The sequence below is a fragment of the Lycium barbarum genome, chromosome 12 (assembly GCF_019175385.1).
Source record: "Lycium barbarum isolate Lr01 chromosome 12, ASM1917538v2, whole genome shotgun sequence".
In the NCBI taxonomy this organism is placed as follows: Eukaryota; Viridiplantae; Streptophyta; class Magnoliopsida; order Solanales; family Solanaceae; genus Lycium; species Lycium barbarum.
In genome coordinates this window covers 557,017-566,424 of record NC_083348.1, presented here as the reverse complement: position 1 = coordinate 566,424, position 9,408 = coordinate 557,017, and the positions used below count along the sequence as shown (strand labels likewise).

Sequence of the window (9,408 nt, the reverse complement as noted above, 5' to 3'; positions counted from 1 at the left end):
CATGTCATGTTTCTTCACCTTTATGTATCCAAACCATGTCCAGTTGCATTCCTAACCATGACCAATTCGTGGACGAATTATCCTAATGAGGAGATATTATGACACCTCGTATCTTTAAACTAACCTACGTTCATAATTCAGGACTTAGGAAACTAATACGAGGAGTGTTAGGGATTAGAATTCATTTTAGTTCAGTAATCCCAATTATACGTCAGGTTTTATGGATCATAGATGGTTTATGGCCCGTAAAACGGACCAAAAATGGACCCCAGAAAACCTAGCTCACTGTAGTTGATTTACGGTAGGGTTTTATAGTCCGTATAATTTTTACGGACAGTACTTTTGTACCATAAATGTGAAGGAGAGTTAAAAAGTTTCTGTAACCAATTTACGGTCACCTTTCATGGACCGTAAATCTTTTAAAAACTGTAAAAGGTACCGCATATCGTACCGATGATTATACAGTATATAAACTCATTTTCAATTTTTTCCATATTTTTCATTCTCTCCAAGTCCTATAACGAAGGTTTCTCCTATCCTCATCCTACTACATCAAGGTAAGTCTATTCCAAGCCTTTATAGTGAATCCTAACATGTATCCTTGATTCCTAAATAAGGATTCATTATTTCTAACATAGGGTTTTCAAGAAAACCCATCTAAAGAATTCAAGATTTAAAGCTTTTGGAATTCTTCTTCAAGTTCAGACCTTTTCTACAAGTTTTGGAGCATTAACAGGTATATAGGGTTTCTATCTACGTTTGCGAATATAATTGTTCTTCCTCATGCCACATTCTTCTACTTTGTTATTGTGTTCTTAATATTCCATTCTGGTTATAAAGAATTTGTTCGTAATCCATGAAAACCCATGCTTTACATGCAAGATATGAACTATTATGCTTATTTATGAAAATCCTATATGTCTCCATGTTTTCATGCAAGTTATGTTATGTATCTATGTTCATGTTAAACTATAATAATATATATATGTTACAAGTCATGTTTATGAAATTCATGGGCTTCTAAGCCAACTATATCCATGTTCATGTTTTGGGAATAGTACAGATTATTGAGAAGGCTTAGACCGCCTAAAACTACGTTTGCCAGCGTAGGATAAGGATCGCTATCCGCCCAGTTAGGACGATACCTTCATGTTTACCCATTGCGGGTTATTGGATCCATTCATGTTCATGTCTTGTACCCTGGCAAGGTATAGGATGGCTTAGCTGGTCGGGCAGATATCAGATGCCACGTTCTTACGTGTTGGTTACATGTCAGTTATACTAAAGCTCTCCCACTTAAAATGTTTTACTCATGTTATACACATATATACTCATGTTCATGTTCAATTTACAGTTTCAGTTTCAGTTCTATTATTTTATATGTTAGTCTTTATTTTGTTAAGTTTCTTTACATACCAATACAATTCAAGTGTACTGACATCCCTTTACCTGCGGCCTGCATTTCACGATGCAAATTTACAGGATAACGAATCAGCTCGTTAGGATTCGCTCGTATCAGCTATTGGTGAGCCCCATTTTATTCGCGGTGTTATCTTTATTTACTTCATGTTAGTTATACAGTTAAGGTATGCCGGGGGCCTTGTCCTGGTAAACAGTTTAGCAGTCAGACTCATGTCAGATATTTCATAGACTAGTCAGTTATGTTATGTCACATGCTCAGAGTTGCATAGCCATTGTTAGCTCAGTATTTATCATGTTTATTCAGACTATTTGCGCATCATGTTTTAAACCAGTATTTTCATTACCATTATGAGATTTCATGCTTACTCAGATCATCCTTATATTATATTTCGCATCAGCTTATGCCCCATGTTGATTCAGCAATCCATGTGGTTCGCTCGGTCACATGCAGTAAGGCACTGAGTGCCGTGTTACGCTCAGGCCATGGTTCGGGGTGTGCTAGAGGCCAGACGAGCCATCAGATGATACAAAATAGTATGTTATAGAATGTTTCCAGAGACTGAAGTTTCAGCTTCACAAGTTAATGATCGTAACTCTAAGAAGATATTTCAGACAGGAGTACTGGCAAATAAGATCTAGTGTACAATATTTCAGAAGTAAAAAGGGGCATGAAGGTTAGGTTTAATGCAAACATTTAAAGATCGCGTACAGAATTAATACTATCAGAGTAAGGATGAATGTCAGAGAGATTGTTGCCTGGCCACTTGGTCAGTGGGATATACTATTGCCTGCCCTTATGGTCAGTGAGAGTTTATATTTGCCTAGCCTTAGGGTCAGTAAGAGTTTTCTGTTGCCTGGTCTTATGGTCAGTGAGGGATACACTGAGCCTTATATGTGGCCAGCTAGCTATGATATTACTATATTGCATTATATTGAGTCAGAATAGGTTGAGTATACCTCAGGCATTCTTTGGGTTCTAGATTACTATGCATTTCAGTTCAGTTTCAGCTTTTAGTTATTCTATTGTCTTACATACTCCGTATATTATTTGTTATTGACGTCCCTTTTGCCGGAGGCATTGTGTTTCATGCCCTCAGGTTATGACAGTCAGATAGATAGACCTTAACAGTAAGTGTGCCAGAGCATCAACTTGTTGGTAAGCTCCACTTCATTTGGAGTTTCCATGGCCAGAGTTTTGTTATACATATATTATGGGTAGGCCGGGGCCCAGTCCTAGCCACAGTACAATTGCTATCTTTATAGACTTGTAAACATGTTTGGTTATTGTACAGTTGTCAATTACTTTTGAGCTGTATCTTGACGGTTATTCTGAGTATGGCCTTGTCGGCCTATATTGGTAAAGTTTGAGTATCAGGTTGGCCCTGTGGGCCTATATATGCTTGAGTGCATCCAGAATTACGATTTACAATTTGTTACGCTCGGTCAAGTAAGGCACCAGGTGCTAGTCTCGCCCCTCCAGAGCTGGGGCGTGACAAATATGGTAGTTAGTGAAAATTTTCACATAACTCATTCCATCTTGGTGAGGACTAGTTGATTCGACCACTCATTTGATGATTGATCATATGCCTTTTCAGTAAAAGTCACGATCTCTAATTTCGTGAAAGGATGTCACTTTAAATTTAAAATGTTCTTTCATGACCGGATGTGACTTTTCATGATAAGATATGTTTTTTAAAAGACAACCATTTGAAAAGATAAGCCGGTTCGTTGAACCTATAAGTTCATGAGTTCATAAATCAAACAATCAATGATAATGATAAAAATCGATAATAGCTTGGATTTTCATATTGGTAAATATGCTATTAGTTAGATATTAAAAAAGTAGACTTACAAGGAGTGGAATGGTTGAGAAATATATATATTGTTAAAAGGTTGTGGCCACAACTAACATCAACCATCCACATGTATTGATATAATGATGTCACTTTAAGTGTAGTCATTAAGTCTGCAATATATCCTTTTTTTTTTTTTAAGTTGTGCTTTGCACTACAACAAGTATCTCATGGTTATTGAAGGGTATAGTGATGCTAATTGGATCACCGTATCAACCAAACTAAATCCTCAAATGTATATGTTTTACCATTGGTGGAGGAGAAATGTCTTGTAAATCATCCAAACAAACTTATATCGCTTGCTCCACAATGAAGTCCAAGTTCATAGCTTTAGACATGATCGGTGAAGAAGTTGAATGGCTCCGGAATTTCTTGAAAGACATTCCATTTTGGCCCAAACGTGGTAATTGGAAAGGTCGGGAGCATTATATATAACAGAAAATCTCATCACATACGACAGAGACACAATACCGTTAGGCGACTACTCTAGTGGAATTATCATAATTGAATACGTAAAGTCAAGAGATATTGTGTGAGATCCACTTACAAAAGGCCTAACTAGAGAGGTGGTTGAGAGATCATCTAAAGGAACAGAACTATGGTCGAGGACAAGTCATCATAGTGGTAACTCCACCTAGAAAAGTGGAGATCCCAAGATCTAGGTTCAAGGAGATCAAACAAAGTTATTGATGACACTTCAACATTGTCAATATAACTTTTTGGTACATTCTCGTGATGAGACAATGTTCAGTAACAAGGATAAAATGTTAAGGCTTTTTATTGGTTTCTAAGTTTGATACAGGGTATGTCAAATAGTATATATCTACGGGATGACACGTGTAGGAATCACCTATAAATGTATAAAGTTTAAGCCGCTTCAAAGAGAATTCTGTAAGGCCAATTCTCTATGCACTTATGAGACCAGACGGTGTTCATGGCTGAAATGAACACTACAACGAGAACCAAAGACAGTTAAGTGTTAATTGTGTGACGTATAGTTATTTAGGTATACACCAAAGCTCGACAGTTCAAAGATATCAAATCTACTGATTGACTGAGTATATCCGACATATGTTCACTATGGAAGTTCAAAACCTACATATCCAGATGCAACTTTACTTGCAGGTCTCACACTTGTCCGTGTATTCCTTTATCATATAGCCATTCTCCATTAATGTGAGGGATTGTTGGGTTTTTAAGAGGTGTGAATGGGAAATGAATAGTTGTGACTTTTCTCATAACGCACAATAGCATTTGTTCACATTGTCCTTTGTTCACTATAAATATCTCTATGTTTCCTCAAATATTTACTTACGAAAAATCTTACTATCTTCTCTTCTTTAAGCACTTCAAATTTATTACGTGTGATTTGATGTCGCCTGTTGCATTCGCCATTCACCGGGGTTTGAGTTACCGCTACGCTGGTGAATTAATTTGTTCTATCGTGACAGGATATATTCCATAATATCAGGTACATTGGGGTGAATAATTTCCTTAAGCAAACACTGTAAATTTAGTGCGCTCAAATTATTTTTAACCATTATTTTTCAAATATTTTTCAAGTTATTATCGAATACATATTGCTAACAGGTAGACCCATGGTATCAGAAAGTACATAGCTAGCTTCGGTACCTTCCATTATAAAAAAGATTGTAGAAAAATATGGTATTATGATGGTTTTACTAGCTTGATTTATCATTTTCATATATGAATGGTTATATTGATTTAATAAGGTATTGTCGAAGTATATATATATATATATATATATATATATATATATGCTTGTCCCACAAAAAAATGATAATTGATATGATTGATGTTTTTTCTCACTCAATCGGTGCAACTGACCTTGTTACTTCTTTTCTTTACCCCCATCACAAGTAATCTAGTTTAAGCTGACAATTCAACTCGGGTAGAGTGATGATAGAGTTGCTGACGGTCCAGTAAACTTTAGTATGTTATTTTGCTTAAATTTTAGAGTTTTGCTCCTTAGTTTTGGGAATGCTGGTGGTTTGTAATTATTGATATTTTCTAGACTTAGCGTGTTAGTATTATTATGTTAGTGGTGTATTGAATCCAGTGGCGGAGCCACATGAAGTGGTTGACACCCCTTCGTCGGAAAATTACACTGTGTAGCTAGGTAAATTTTTTATTTTTTTGTATATATATTACATATTGACACTTCTTGGCTTCTTCGTGAATTTACTTTTTTATATTTTGACATCCCTTAGTGAAAATTCTGGCTCCACCACTGATTGAATCGTACAGATTTGGTTGACAGGTTTTAGTGTCACTTAACGCTGGCCATGGCCCTCGTCGGGTTGTTACATACAAGCCCGAAGAATGATGAATTTTCGAAACAGACCTAAAATCAATATATGCAAGGAGATAATTTGGGATACATTGTATAGACAGTTGAAGAACGAAACTATGAAGGTCAAATCCAAATATTTGAAAGAAAGTAATTATATGGAAGAAATAAAAAACACAAGAAAATATGAAATGTGGAAATCTAAACTATATTGTATACGTTACTTGAAACAAAAGGCGGAGAAAAAAGCACAATGGTAGCGTAATTCAAGAATATCGGGGAGGGAGAAAGTCCTTGGTTAGCAGTGGAAGTTATCAGTGTTCTGAAAAAATGGAGGAGAGGTGAGCTAATTTTAGGGTACTAGTTTAGCGTACGCACTTTGCGCATGATCAAAGCTCGTACCTCATTTAACAATAAACACCACAAAAGATATTAGACTTAGCTATAAATTTTGTCGCTAAATTACTCATAATTATGAATTTCATTTAATAATTCATTGTTAATTCATCTCTAAATAGAATTAACAACAAAATTTACTGTTTAACTTTCCGTCGATAATTCATATTTATTCTGTAGTAAAATAACTTAAATTTAAAAGAATATTGAGAGTTTTCATTTAGAATACTCCTATATTTTGTATTTTACTATTTCACTCATATATTTACTATCATTTTAAGTTAAACAAGTACGTTATGTTTTCCCTTCTAATATTGTTCTTCTTTCATTGCATGAATTCTACTCCTATTTTTTATAACTATTTCTTGAGTGTTTCTTATTAACATTTCTCAATCTAAATTTTAGCTATTTATTTTATATACGTAGTTGTACTTTAATTACTTCATTCATGTTAATATCATATTATCTTGCCTTGTTCAAGGATATAATTTACTTCTATTTTTTTATACCGAAAATAGTGCTACCATTTTAACAAATCCATGTATCTTTTGAATAGAAGCTTAAGTAACACTCCTTCTTCTGTAAAGTTCTGTTTTGATGAATAAAAGAACATCCAATCTCAATGAGATGGATGACCTTTGACTTTAAAAAAAAAATCGTAAGTAACAAGGAAGAAAAAGACCTGAAATACCAAACATAATTCTCCCCGGCACTTCAATTACCACCCTAAGTGTGAAAGACTGCAGATGATTTGATCATGTGTTGTAGGGCAGATAAGGGGTCCATCCAGCTATTACTTGAGGCTTTCAATCATTTCTCAAGAGTATCTGGATTGCAAGCCAACCTCAAGAAAAGTTCCTTTTATGTGGCTGGGGTACCAGAGGAATTCAAAAGGCAGATTCTTCAGCAAATGCAGTTTACTATGGGGGAGATACCATTTAAGTACCTTGGAGTACCTTTGAGCTCAAGAAAGTTGAATATCCAACAGTGTTTACCTCTTGTTGAGAAGATAGTGACAAGGATCAGATGTTGGTCCTCTAAATGGCTTTCTTATAGTGGTAGATTGCAACTTATAAAAAGTGTACTCTACGAAATGCAAACATATTGGGGTCAGGTATTTCTCTTGCCACAGAAGATTGTGAAAATGGTGAATACAGTCCGTAGAATTTTTCTATGGACAGGCAGTGCTGAAACCTCAAAGAAAGCCTTAGTGGCATGGGATACAATGTGTTTACCAAAGGCTGCAGGGGAACTGAATATAATAGATTTTGCTAAATGGAACAAAGCAGCTATATGCAAGCTACTATGGGCACTGTCTCACAAGAAGGACACTCTATGGGTACAATGGACACAGTTTCTACATTAAGCACAATGTCTTAGCTACTTGTGTCACACCTAAACAAGCTAGTTGGCTGGTTAGGAAGATCTTGGATGCCAGGGCTTGGTTTGATGTAGTAGACCCTATTGCCCATCTTAACCAGTTCTCAAGTGGAGGGAAGTTTAATATCAAGGCAACATACCTTTCTCTCATTCCTCAACATCCTAAGGCACCATGGAAGAGCTTAGTCCTATCCACAGGTGGAGTGCCCCGGCATCAGTTTATACTTTAGTTGGCTGTGCAGGGGAGATTAGCAACTGTGGATAGGCTTGGAAAATGGGGCATACAAGCGGATCAGGAGTGTGTCCTATGCAGCATAAGTGCTACTGAAACAATGCGACATTTATTCTTGAATGCAGTTTTTCCAATTTCATCTGGTCAACAATTTTGCAATGGCTGGGCATTACAAGACAGGTTACAAATTGGGCAGACGAAGTGAAGTGGATGGCTCAACATGTGCATAATGGAAGGCTAAGAGCAAGTATACTAGGATTTCTTAGTGCAACAGTTATATATCACATATGGCAAGAAAGGAATGCTAGAAGGTTTCAAGAAAAGGAGAAGCAGCCTGTGCAAATCATCAGGGACATCATCTTGCAGCTGCATATCAGAGGGCAGGGAAATTGTAAATGGAGTAGGCTTTTAGATAGGCTTAATCAGTATCCTGATAGGCTTCTTTTGTATCTCAGTAATCATGTCATGAATGCCTAGTGTAGGAAGTTGATAGGATCTGACTCTATAGTCAAAACAGAGTCAGTGGTGTATTAAAGGATCATCTGGTTATTTGAATAAAATTGTTCAGTTAGCCCCAAAAAAAAAAAAAAAAAAAAATCTCCTCGGCAACCTCATCTCGGGCGAATCTCGCCAACACCCCTCCATCTTATTTTTCCATGTTTGTTAATTTGCTTTAATTTTCTTTCCATAATAATAAGTTTTTGCCTTCCTTTTTTATGATTTTATTTCCTTTTCTCACCACCTGTTAGTTTTTCTGTTCCTCTTTAGACATTCCCGTTCACCATCTTTGGTTACCGTGCATAGTTTAAAGTTTCCTTGGTGATTTCATATGGTAATAATTTAAAGTAGTCCTAAATTTTTGATACATAATTCAAATAAGGAAAAGTTTAATAATCAATTTAATAGATTTTTAAGTTCTATATATTAGAAAATAATTAAATGACTATTACGTGCCTGTCACGTGTAGCCTAGCAATTATTCTGAAATTTATATTTAAAAATAATAATCTCTTGTTTATAACCGTGGTATCCGGGATAGCTTGCGCGTAACTCCACTAATTTCACGAGTACATTAGTTACAAAGAAAATAGAAATAATAAGTCACATCATCATTCATGTCTTCTATGGCATTACTTCTTTTCTTTTTTCTTTTCTTTTTATGAAGTTTTCCTATGTCTATTATAAGATGTTGGTGAAAATACAACTGAAATTACAATTACAATTGAAACCTAAAATGAAGAAATAAAATATCTTCAGGCTGAGGTGCGGATATCTCTCTCTCTTTAAGGAGATTCAAGCCCACTGCAGCAAATCTATCGATGCAACAGTAATCCTTCTAACTTGTCCCCTCCAGGATACAACAACCCGATCATATCATTTAACTCAACAAACTCTAGACAAAATGTTGAGTCAAAGCTCTACCAGAAAGAACACCTTCCTTCAATTAATAAACTCTCTTTTATTTTCCTCACTTTTTCAAGAATTCTCCAATGTATATTTTTCTCTCTTCCACAAAATAAGGTTAACAAACTATTTATAGTTGAAAAATTCACCCTTGAATTGAATTGGATGAAAGAGTAGAATAATGGGGTATTAAAGTGGTGTAAATATGGAGAATATGGATGAATTATGAGTAGGAGATTACAAAAGAAAATAGGGAAAAGGACATTGTATGTCCAACGGCCCAAAGTGATGCCACAGTTGGCTAACATTTGAGCCTAATACCGCCGGCTGGCTAGCCAGTCCAAAATTTTTCGCCTCCCCCTTCCCTTGTGTTTTGGGCTTTTTATTCAAATAATCCCAAAACATGTATAA

The 9,408-nt window shown here is 35.7% G+C and overlaps 1 protein-coding gene across 1 annotated transcript; it reads left to right on the top strand.

Moving 5' to 3' along the window:
- The first annotated feature begins 5,916 nt into the window (after positions 1-5,916).
- LOC132621967 (uncharacterized) lies at positions 5,917-8,071 on the top strand. Its single transcript, XM_060336465.1, has 3 exons — positions 5,917-5,927; positions 6,751-7,335; positions 7,720-8,071. The coding sequence occupies exons 1-3, from the start codon at positions 5,917-5,919 to the stop codon at positions 8,069-8,071; spliced, it is 948 nt and encodes a 315-aa protein (XP_060192448.1).
- The last annotated feature ends 1,337 nt before the right edge of the window (positions 8,072-9,408 follow it).